Below are 12761 nucleotides of genomic sequence, written 5' to 3'. Positions count from 1 at the left end.
GGAATGTTTGTTTAATGGTTCTCTTCAACATTTCTCTTTCTTTCTCTGCCTATATCTTTTCCTCAGGTATGACTATACCAGAAGAAGATACAGAGGCAGGTCAGACCGGGAAGTACTGCCTAGTGGCCATTGGAAGACTGCAGGTGTGTGAAGTTGTTTTTGTTGACCTAATCCAGATAAAACTTTTCTTGTCTGTGTTTCTTTGTGAATGTGTGTGTGTTTGGAAGTACGTTTGATCTATGCAGAGGAGCAGATGGGTTTAACATATTGTCTCATATTTCCTCCTTGTTCTTATTACCATCACAAACACACGAACATCCTGTGACTTCGGTGCCTTTGTTGCTTGTCACTTCCCATCTCTCCCTTTCCTCATCCCCAATCATGTCGTTATTGTCAACTGTATAAAAAAGGCAGAAATTTATAGAAAGAGTGGGAAACAGGGAATAAAATTAGTTCCACTTCAAACGTTCTTGGTTGAGTTTAGCAAGTCTCACCGTCACAAACAGACCTGAACCTGGTGAACTTGTGTACAGATGCATTTACAAAAATGAGGAAACACATGTCATTGATATCAGTGTTAGGATAAGAGTTGGACATGTTTAGTCATGTTGAAAGACTAGTTTGAAAAAAAGAGAGACTGTCTGCATGAAGGAGCTGTGAGTATGAGTGAAAGAGAAATGGGGGGAGAGAGAGAAGTGATGGAGACAGCTGGCGGGAGAATAAGCTGCAAGGACAAAACAAGTATAGAGAAATGTCACTTTATTTGCTGATTATTTCACTTTGGTTCCATGCTAAAGCAGAAAATAAATAACCATCTAACCCTCAGCAGATTCTTGACTGCAGAACAGACTATCTGGAGTTTTCAGTCTCTGTTAAACCCACGTGTCACTTTTTATTCATTCCACTCAAAACATCAGAGTCATGCAACACTGGATTGCAAAACTTTCTATTTGTGTAGATGCATTTCAATGCCGTCATTGTGTTTTGAATCCGTCAATGGTCTAATTAGTCTAATCTTCATGGTTCGTCATCGATGCGATGGAATGTGCAAAACAAACGTTTAGTTCCATGTTTTCTTGACTCAGAGTTATTTTCTCTGGTTCCAGGAACTGTTTGATGAGAAAAAACAAAAGAGGCTTTATTGTTTAAAGAGACAGTCAGAGCCAACGAAGTAGCTTGGTTTCCCTTCTCAGTCAATCGACCCTTGTTTTTTAAGTTGTAGCATTCCCTCGAGAGGGTCTGAAGTGATGCTGCTGTGCTGCCTTCTTACTTTCCCTCCACTGATGAGGAGCTCGATTGTACCTTGTTGACAGTCAGTTTACGGGAGCAGGAAGAGTTATGTGACCTTCCTAAATGATGGGTGAACTTTGTTCTTAAGAATGTGTCGAGACTGTGCATGGCATTCACACCTAGCTAAGATCTTATTAGAATGGGAGCCAGACCGCCATCACTTGGGTCTGAAGGATCCAATCATGTTCAGGTTGTGTTCTTCATGAACAAACATGCTTTTTTTTTATCTTGACATGATAAGGCAGTGCTCTTAGAGCAATCTTTACACAGTATTTGCTGTGAGAGATGATCAAACTGATAAAAAGAGAGAAGTAATGTTATTTTGTGATACATTAGGTAATCAACAACAAGATCAGCCAACAAGCAGCCTTTAAAGGTCCAGTGTGTAAGAGTTACGTGAAAGGTATCTATTGGCAGAAATTTAATATAAAATAATCCTAGTGAGGTTTTCACTAGTGTTTCATATAAACTGTACAAATTGTTGTTTTCCTTACCCAAGAAAGAGCTCTTTATATTTAAAGACTTTTTATTTACATCGGGAGCGTGTCCTCTCTAAGGAGGACGCCATGTTTTTTACAGTTGCTCAAACTGGACAAACTGGACAAACTAAACATAAAGTTTTTATGACAACTGAAGGTTACCACATGTTCTCTGTAATGTTTGATAGGGGAGGGTGAGGGGTATTCAGCTGCCACATGCAACTTCACCACTAGATGTCACTAAATTGTACACACTGAGCTTTAAAGATCACTGATGACTGGTAACTATATGTTGAAGTAAAGACATGTGATAAAGCTTTACATTTTCATGAGGTTTCTCAATATATACAACCATCAACAAAACACCTACAATCTTATCTACCAAGCAAAACAAAATGACAAAATACACACAGACACACAATAGTGTCTTATTATAGTCTTACCCTTCAATAGTTTTGTCCTATGATGCTATGGTGATATTATTTTCCACCTAATCTGAAGACATGTTGTCCATTTTCTTGTAACAAAAATGAGATTTCAAATTGAATTGATTTGTGCTTTTTGATGGCTGTTGCTTTTCCAAGTTCAAAAGTGTCTGTCTTCCAGTGTAGTAGTGAAGGAGGGCCTGTGGATCACCAATGCTTAATTCCACATTTGACACATACCTGGTGTATTTCGATCATTTTTGTTAACTTGTCTCCCTTATCTGATGAAGAGCGTTCTGTACCTTGTTGACAAACGACTCAATGTCCTACCGCTAACTGTAGAGTGTTGAGAGCATATTTTTAGGAGTTCAAAAGCAAATGGCCACAAACATATTGGAGGCTTCATTGGTGGCCTGGAGGTGAAACATGCTCATGTTTCCTGCAGTTGTTTTTCTGGGTTGTGCTCACACGCTGCTGGTTTAAGATGTGAAAACACAGTAAGTTATTTAGAAATTTTGGACGGGTAGACATGGTAAATCAGGTACACATGATATTTACATGGACATTTGTAAAACAGCTCCTCCAGCATCAGACACTTCTCATCTGGCTGCTCCCATCATAGCCACAGAGGTTCAGGAGGGAGGTAGCTGGGCTCACAGGTGGATGTAGCCTCAGTTTGAGCATGAGTTAAATGTAGAAGTGGATTTGCTGAAGGTGTTGTCTGAGTTTTCTGTCAGCATATATTTATATATATTTGCCATCGAAACAGGTCACTTTTGTTCGAATTAGTTACTGAAATGAATTCAAGCCCACCCGTGTTTTTGACTATACAGATTTCAGTTGGACTATTGTTTTTTTACTTGATTTTTATTGGCTATAATTGACTCCCTCTGTGAATTCATGATGTTTTGATTACCTAATTTATCCAATTTGTTTTCAAATGTATTTATCGTGTAAATACATTTTCCTCAGTTTCTTTTGAATTATTCATTTGTTCCTCACCATCTTTGAAAGAAAAGAAAAAAACTATTAAGAAGAATTATTGACCACAGATGTTGTGTTTTTCACTATTGATACACATTCATCTTTTGTTACCGGCCACAGTAAGTTTTATTGAGCTGTTACAAATAAACCCAGGGAACAGTTTCAGGCTATTTTTTCAGAGTCATGGACTGAGTGTTTTTTTTGTGTCAAACACTGAGGTATGGTATTCAATTTTCTCTATAATAAAATGTTTCATCTTAAATATGTTTGTGCCTCCCTCAGGTGACCAGTTCTCCAGTCTCAATGGATATGAATGGCCTGTCGGTGCCCACAGAGTTCCTGTCTCGTCACAACTCAGATGGCGTCATCACTTTCGTTGACCCGCGCTGTATCAACGTCATTGGTTATCAGCCTCAGGTGAACAAAGAACACATTTATAATGGAGATGGAGGGGTTTCCACCCCTTAAGTATCATGCAAGGAAAATTCACTTTGTCCTAGCAGCTTATTAATATGCAAAGTGAACTACCAACATTGATCTTTTATGAGGTTTTCGTTCAAAATTTACTTCAACAAACCAGGTTCTCTTTTTAAACACGCATATATTAGTGTTTGTCACACGTTATACTCAGGATTTTTCATAATGATGTTAAGAAGCTCCTATGATTTCTGATCTGCTCCTGTTTGTATTTGCTGCTGATGCAAACCCAATGCATTATCCATGTTTGTTGTCTTGATCATTTTAGCCACACACTTCAGCTCACACTTCATCTTTGGGCGGGGTGATATGGCCAAAATTGATATAAAGAAATTCAAATTATTATTTATTAGCAGAGTATTACAAACACTTGATAAACAGAAAAATATTTTATAAATTCGAGCTAGAGCAAAAATGTGCTATCAATAATCATGGGATTCTTATTAAATTTCTATTGATGAAAATGTATTGCTGTAATTATTGATATAGGTTTATTGCCCAGTTCTTCTTTCTCCTGTAATTTTCAATTATCAGCCAAGCACATGAATAACTGTGTTGACAGTGGGAAGAAGGCGACAGCCCTCACTGGTCATTTATGGTAAACACAGTCCTGTGGCTGCTCACAACGTCCCCCATTACTCAACAAGAAAGAAAGAAAGAAAAATCTTCATCAAATCCAGTCCTAGTTTCGTTATTATCAACAAAAAGAGAAGATCCTTTTCTTTAGTCTTATTTATAAGATGGAATATCTGGCATTTCATTTACTGTCTCACCAACATCATAACATCTGCAATATGCTTTCACCTTTGAAATAACGTTTTGCAGTCGCCTCTTAATCACTTTCCCACCTCATTTAACAGCTTGATGAATGATTAATTTTATTTCAGAATCTGACAAAAAAAAAAACATTAGATTTGGAACTCAGTATTTTTTGTTTAATTAATTACAAGTGACATCTAGTGTCAAAACATTCCAGCTTCCTCTTTCAGAAAGATTAGTTTGTGGTTCCGGTGGTGTCTTGATTCAATAGTTATTTTCTCTGAATTTACCAAATGTAACAACCTGTCAATCTGTTGTATTAAAGAAAACAAGCATGGGACAAATGTAGGGACAATGCACTATGTAATTCGGTTTGAGTATTTATTTGATTATTATTATATGTGTTATTCTGTCCTGTAGGACCTGTTGGGAAAAGATATTCTGGAGTTCTGTCATCCTGAGGATCAGAGTCACCTGAGAGAAAGTTTCCAACAGGTAAGACATGGACTGTCCAAATCTGAGAAATGGGAGAAGAAAAAAGTTGACAAAGCTATGCTCATTTATTTGCTGTAAAAATAACCTGTAAGTTTACTTTTAATGGCACTTTTCAAAACCAAGTTACAGAGAGACTGAGGAAAGGTATGCTTTAGACGAGTAAAGCGTGCAGATCCCTTTAACAACAAAGTTTGAAGCATGTTCTTGATCTACGATGAGTAGACACTGGTGATGGATAGCGATGGATCCATACAGTTAAACACAAACTCTGTCACTCTCAGCAGCTTGATCGAGCAAAATGTCAACACCACCTGGAATGTTCCTTCTGCATGAACTGGGAAAACCTCTGGCTCTCATCCAGCTCACGCACACGCAAACACTCAAATATATTCCACAAGTTTTTCTTTCACAAAATCCACACTCAGTAAGAGTTCACTGAGTCTCTACAGTCAGATTGGGCCGACGTAAACAACTGGTACTCTTTTCTTTCTTTGCCATCATGTTGCTGGGTGCTCCTCATTAAGATCCATAAAAAATCTGATCTGAAACCTATAGTCTTGAGATGGCCCACTGATTCACTGTAGGCTCTCCGCTGCCGCTGCAACATTATCACCACTGCTAATTGGAATTAGGATTGACACACAGGTTGCCTTGCCCTCCCTCCCCCCCACTCCTGCTGACCTCATTTTGTCCTTTACCAATGAACACCAACACTAATCAATACTTAGTAGTACCCATCTATACTCAAAGAGATAACTATGTTTGTTTCATTTACGTACTGTACTTGAAGCAGGTCTGATTAAAAAAGAAAATGTGGATACTGTAACATGTAGATAAATACAAAGAAAATGTTCGACATTTTCAATTATACAGTCATGCCTAATCTCGTGGGGTGGGATGAGTTTCTGGTTGATTAGAGCTGGATAGCTGCAGGTTTATATGTCGAAGTGAATGTTTCACTCTCCTGGTTAAAGTCTCAACTCCCAGATGACCCGAATGGAAGCTTTTGATGAAAAATACATAAAACTATGTTGTGACAGTAGTTTCAGCCTCTGCTTCTGTTTTCACATCTGGACCCAGCCAGAGAATTAAGACACAGCAGAAACAATGATGACTAGGGATTTCCTTCCTCTGCAGGTGGTGAAGTTGAAGGGACAAGTTCTGTCAGTGATGTATCGTTTCCGAATGAAGAACAGAGAGTGGATGTTGATCCGAACAAGCAGTTTCACCTTCCAGAACCCATACTCTGATGAGATAGAGTACATCATCTGCACCAACACCAACGTCAAGTAGGTCGCACACACGCACACACACACACGCACACACGCACACACACACACAGCATGTCGTGTGGCAGTCACAAGAACAGAGCGTTCTCGCTTTTGTCTCAAGTTGTTTCATGTCCGTTCAGTTAAGAAAGGTATTCATAGATTTTCTTGGAAATGAGGAAATATTTTTCACCACAGTCCAGATTAAAGAGAATAAAAGTTGACAGAAATGCCAACTTTAAAGAAAGAAAACATTTCATCTCTATTTCTAATGACAGCATGGGACAGCAAAGCACAGAGGCTTCTATTTAGAGACCAAATGTAACCATGTAAACAGCTGAAATGATGGACTAAAGAGCAACCAGCTGTCTTCTGAGGACAGATAAAGTGATTGCTGTGCCTAAATATTTCAATGGCACAACCGAAAAGGACTATCACTACGCCACAAACACACTGTGTAGAAAACTGCAAAGATAGAAGTTAGACCAAACCCAGAGCTACATTTTATCATATCATTTTCAATAAACCACACTGATATTTGTTGATAAAGCCATATGAAAGGACAGCAGTGGCTGAGATAAGGAAAGATTACTCTTAAGAAGGTAACATCATTTTGATTTAAGTGAATTTTAGAAGACTTTACTCTGATGATTAAATTAGTTTATGGCTTTTCTTGGGTCATTAATATGAATTTTTTCTTCGAGAAACAGTATTTAGATTTTGTAAAATCCATGCATTACACTAAGTTGAGAAACTTCTTACCTCTTCAAGTTAATAACTGAATTAAATGTAATGACTTATCTTGGTCAGTGTTCCTCACTTTAACCATGTGTTGTCATGAGGCCTGCAGCTGCATCTCAGTAAAGCAAGGGCCAAGCAGAGATGTTAAAAGACCAATAGATAGCAATAGCATGAAGTGAACAGCACCAGTTGTCGTGAGTAGTAGCATTTGTTCATATCACGTGTAATTCTAGACAGTTTGTTTTAAGATTCCTCTCAGAGAAACAGTGTCGGTCCCAAGAACGCTCAGGGCAGATGATATTCAACCACAGTCTTTGTTGATGATGAAGTGAAAGGTGCAGAGTCTCACTCTCTGTAATCTCAACTGCCTCTTGTTTGTCCTTTGTGAAATACACATGTAAAAAATTATTAAAAAAATTCAATAGTGAAAGATTTCTAATGATAACATGATGACAATATAACTTATGTAAATATAAATCTTTAGTGAGAACCGCACTTGAAAAATAGTCAAGATGCTGAAACTGTAGATGAGAAACTGCTATAGCTGTTCTAGAAAATTACCAGTATTAGACAATATTAAAAGTTTTACATCTGTGGTGTTGCATGTTGATTTGTAGTAGAAACTTTAAAATAATTTATAAAAGCAAGTTTATTGCACGCACTGGTAGGGGTTGTATGTCTCCTTTGCAGAAGCCTGGTTGCTGGTTGCATAAGATGTAACCAGCAGATGTGCTGTATGTCAAGTTGGTCTGACAGAGACAAGATTACTCCTGTGAGAGACAGATGGAACAGATAGCTGCTGCCTTCAGGCGTCTGTAAAGAAACTCGGTGACAAGGTGAAGGAAAGACCATCAGTATGGACTACCTACTAACTGTTGTGGATTATTAAGCTGCTAGGAATCATTAATTTGTCCTGTCTAGCAGTCATTATTGCCAGTCAAGAAGAAAAAATGTGTCTGCATGATCATATATCAACTGTTTGAAAAAACAGAAAATAAATGAACAAGAAGATTGTGAATAAAGATGTCACCTGGTTGTGCGTATATGTGATTTTCATTTAGTAAAATAACAGAAATATGGTGGAACCAAAGTGCACTGAGTACCTGACCTGCGGGCTGCGAACTGCACAGAATGTGCTTCTCCTTGCACCAGGGTGCATGACCAGTCACTAAGATCTGAAACAGTACAGTGGAGCAAATAACGTTTGTGCTTCACAGGAAAATAGCACCACTGTGTTTGACACCATGTGCAGCTATTCGTGTCCTGTCCCTCCTATATGTGCTCTTGGCTGTCATCATCAGTGAAGGACTGCCGTGAGCTCAACCAATTACCAGTGTAAACATACAGCTAATAGCGTGCGTGCGTGCGTGCATGCGTGTGTGATCACTGCCATGAATATCTGCCAACAGACCCCTGAGGCTGCGATGGAAGGCACACTTTTAACAGTATATGTGTTAGATTTATGATGTTGCTATTGAGAAAAATATTAAGAATCCAATTTATCGGAAAACTACGGAGTTGAGAAGCAGATTGCTTTCTCAAGGTCCTCATGGCATGATTAATACTTTGCATGTTTGCACATGTTATGTGATGTATGTTATGTGTTAGCGGTAGCAGATTAGGCAAAATCCTTACGCTGTTGAACATGCACATAGATGAGCTGTCTTTTGAACAGCTCTGTGTATAGTGAACATCTGTGTGTGCTCAGGTGGTGCATGTTTGCGCAACACTCATATCCTCATGTCTTCTGGTTATATGCAGACTGCTCAGCTGTGGGGCAGTAGCTTCACGGGACACGTTTTCTGGGAAAGTGTTCACAAACCATGTGCACATCGCTGATTCATTCTTTGCTGCCCAGAGTTGTGTTGCAGTTTGATACAGGCCAGTGAGACGATAAAGTGAAAAGAAAAGGGCTGATTTAATCCAATGAGCTCAGTGGATACAGCACTCAATGACAATCTTATGTAATAAATAGGGAAAGGTTGGTGATGATATAAGCGATGCGGTATAAATTTGTTCAAGGAATAATGTTATTTAATTATTGCCTAATATGATGTGCATTGTAAATTATCTACAAGATATGAAAGAACCTTGTTTGTTTATGAAATTTATGTGATCACAAGAACAAAGTAGATCCCTGAATGTGGCAGAGAAATTGGAATATAATTGGCAAATTATGTTGTGCATTGTTTATTCGCATCAGCTGTTGTTGTACATTGTCCTAAATTGCCCCCAAATTGTTCAGACCTTCCATCTGGTCTTCTCAGGCAAACCGTAAAGTAAATCTCTGCAGAGCCTGATTTACAGCTTATTTTGGCTGGATAAGCTAAATGTGAGGAGGCAGTGGAGAGTGAGTGACTTGAACTTGTAATATCCTGCTGTGGCAGCATGGCCCTAATTCCTTTTGTCAGATCACATCAATGTACTGTATCTGTGCGAAAAAGTGAAAATCAATATAAGACAAGCATGTTCACACAGAGCTACATCTCTGCCATCATAGTTAACACTGAATTTTTTGATTAATAAACCTAAGCTCTCTCAAGGTAGACAATCTAAATGCAATTTTTTTTTAACCATATTTTCTGAATATTTTCTACAAGTCAGATGATGCTGAATTACTATATTAGGTGTTGTGTTGAAATGGAAAAATGGCATCTAACCAAAAATCTGTGGGTCTTCAGGTAAGATCTGCCTTATTTCATACAATTTGGGGATTCTACTACTAATCAGCTCTTTTTGCTGATACACAAAATCAAAAATAGTATTTGGCTGACTGCAATAGATAGTTTATTAAAGCCAGCATTTCTACATGTACAAAGTGGGGCAGGGGTTTGTGCTCAGGAATTAAAAGTTTGTGCCATCAAATTCATTTTTGCCTAAATTTGTACACGTGGTTTTATCAAGGCCAAAAACCTGCTGATCAGTAATATGTAGTAGGGGTGAGCATGTACACCATTGTTGATATCTGTTCAAACAACTAAATTATCCAAACCAGTACTCTGCCTTAAACCGGAAGTTGTTTTAAGCCTGACATTGATTTGGGTTGATCAGAAGTTGCCATATTTATTGTTTATTAGAAAACCATTTACAGAACAGCCTTAGAACTAAGCTTCAGATCAATGTTTTTGATCACAAGAGTAAGAGAACTATTCAGAACAAGTTTTTTAGAAACTTCAGTGAGTAAACTTCACATGCAGTATTAACAAGTACAAAGTAAAATGCATATTTTCATAAACATACTCACATTGTGATGTTTGTTTGTTACTGAATACAGGGCTTTTTTACTACCTGTCATAGTTTTTTGGCTGGAGCTTTATTTCTTAGTTTTACACAAAGTAAAACACATTGTAATTATGTGGTGTATTTGTGTGTATGAGTGAGAGAGAGGAGCACTTGCTCCGTGTGCGTCTAGCTGGGCTTTGTGCACCGCGGCTCAGCCAGTGGATGGTGAGAATATATGATCATAGATATCCCTGTGGACAGAGTGGCTGGGACAAGACATGATTGTAATGTGTGGCGTTGCTGACTCAGCAGCAGTGAACTTTTTATTGGCTCTGTGTAGGGGAGGAGCTCTGTGTGTGGCTGGCCTATCAAGGCATGATGTGGACACAGCTATCCAATGAGGATTTTCATTCACCACGAGTACGGATATTGACACATTGAACTCGTAAAATTACATTATCCGTACTGGATACTCGTTTCATCCGAGTATTCGCCTCAACCCTAATCTATAGTTTGTTTATTTATTTTACTCAGCAAACTTACATACATTTTAAGAGATGTGTTGTCTTAATTCTGGAATAACAACGATTCAGTGAGTTAAGTTGTTTTTTTGGATTGCAGTATATTGTAAGGTGAGTGTGTGGGCGAGTTAGAGAGAAGGACGGTACAGCTGGTGTTGTCAAATAGTATAACGTTACTATCAATTACAAAAGCACATTTGTTCATGTCATGATCTCCTCAATAAACACCTCTAGTGAAATGTGTGTTGGGTGATTAGATTGCAGTAGGATGATAGTACAGGTGTAAATGCTCATATTGAGAAGAGATGGTAATCCGATCTGCAAAACCCACTCTAGAGGTGGTCAAGTCTTCATTGTGATGCAATTTAACAGGTGTAAATGCAGGTATCTCTTTCTTTTTTCTTTCTTTCTTTCTTTCTTTCTTTTGTTTTAATTTTCAACTAAAGAAACTGTTTTATAAATTTATAAATATCAAATTGTGAATCAGCAGTTAGATATTCACTGATTCATGTAGACTTCATAATCCCAAACTATCACACCATTAGTGTATCCATCTCATTCCTTCCAGTCTGTTGCATTTAAAAAAGCTAATCTGTGCTTATTTTCTTTTTATCTACTGCGTTTTCATGGTTTGTATATGCCTCTATTCTAAGGAGCACCAACATATGGAGCATGAGATTGACAGCTGGATGAGTACAATGTTGGTAGTAATGCAAGCGTTGCACTGGGTTTCTATGATAAAGCACAACAGGAGCATGGAGGCGATGGGGATCTGCCAGTTGATCTGCCTTTTAGCCCACATCAATAATTGCTGAAATAATGAGATCATACAATCTGCAGAAATTAGTTTTCTCCACAGGGAGTCTGAGCCCGTTTAAAACAGGCAATCAGACAAGAACATCCACTGTATATGGCAATGATATAGTTTTCTTTCCTATCTTTAATCAAGAGCGTCTCCTTTATTTCGAGACAATTATTTATTCATTTCACGTTCACATTTTGTTCCTTTAAAACTCTCCCTTTCAAATAGTACCTGCTCAAGTGCAAATTTGCTCTCCTACTGTTCAAGACTGTTTGTCTCACTCAGATATACTGTTGCACTGCCTTTTTATGAGCATGTTCACTCTGCCTCTTATAACGTCCCTTTGGGGCAGTCACTGTTTAACCAGATATTGGAGATCACTCATCAGCATGTATTGCATTTTATTACAGAATAAATCTTGTTTTTTTTAGCACATCTTGCTCTTCTCTGTAAATCCAAGGTTTTCGCTGCACTTTAGAGTGTCGCTGATCAGAATAGGTATAAGCCCCTTTGCCTTAAGTCATGGTTGGACAACATTGAGTGAAACCCAGTTCAATTGATGTGAAGATGATAGGAAGAAAAGCTCAGACATCCAGATAAGATGGTAATGCCTCCTGCATGCCTCCCTGTGGAGTTGATCCATGTCCAACTGTACGACTGGGAGGACAGGAGCCTCCCAGTTGTACAAAACAGACCCATAGTTGCTGGAGGGATTACATATCCCATCTGGTCTGGGAATGTCTCCAGATAACGTATAAGATACGTGTGACTGAAAACAAACGGAATATTCTGAGGCTAAAGCATGTTGATCTTTAGAAGTCACAAGACAGCATCTGGACAAGTGATATATAATGCAAGATGATGTTTAACCATGGTTACCAGTATGTAGGAGCGAGGATTTTACAATCTTTTGTGGAAAATGTTTTAAAATAGGGAATACAACATTTCACACAAATGTCTAACAGGATAAAATAATGAAATGATAAAATAAAACTCCATATCCAAAAGATAAAAGGTTAATTTCACTGTGACATCATTCTGCAAAAACACTTATGAAGGAAGATAGTGACAGAAATTGCAGCAACTTCCCTGGTTGGTGTTGTTTTATTGTTGGACAGTGGAGGACTTTGGCATAGTCACAGTCGGCCAGAAAATAAGTGTCATTTCCTTATACTTATTTTTGCAGGCAGCTACAGCAGCAGCAGCAGGCAGAGCTGGAAGTTCACCAGAGAGATGGACTAACTGCCTACGATCTGTCCCAGGTAACAATCCACTTAAGAACTGCAATTTACCTCCAA

General features: G+C 38.3%; 1 protein-coding gene across 2 annotated transcripts in view; it reads left to right on the top strand.

Annotated features, from left to right (window-relative positions):
- Positions 1–12761, top strand: part of arnt2 (aryl-hydrocarbon receptor nuclear translocator 2) — a 53179-nt gene that overhangs the window by 30814 nt on the left and 9604 nt on the right. For both annotated transcript variants that reach the window (XM_053422124.1, XM_053422118.1), the window contains exons 9-13: positions 67–143; positions 3461–3595; positions 4835–4909; positions 6047–6198; positions 12650–12725. In XM_053422124.1, the coding sequence (XP_053278099.1) occupies positions 67–143; positions 3461–3595; positions 4835–4909; positions 6047–6198; positions 12650–12725 (515 nt within the window). The remainder of the gene's footprint in view (positions 1–66; positions 144–3460; positions 3596–4834; positions 4910–6046; positions 6199–12649; positions 12726–12761) is intronic.

This window comes from Pleuronectes platessa, chromosome 1 (assembly GCF_947347685.1).
Source record: "Pleuronectes platessa chromosome 1, fPlePla1.1, whole genome shotgun sequence".
In the NCBI taxonomy this organism is placed as follows: domain Eukaryota; kingdom Metazoa; phylum Chordata; class Actinopteri; order Pleuronectiformes; family Pleuronectidae; genus Pleuronectes; species Pleuronectes platessa.
Note: the sequence above shows the minus strand (reverse complement) of the source record. Positions and strands in the feature narration are given on the sequence as shown.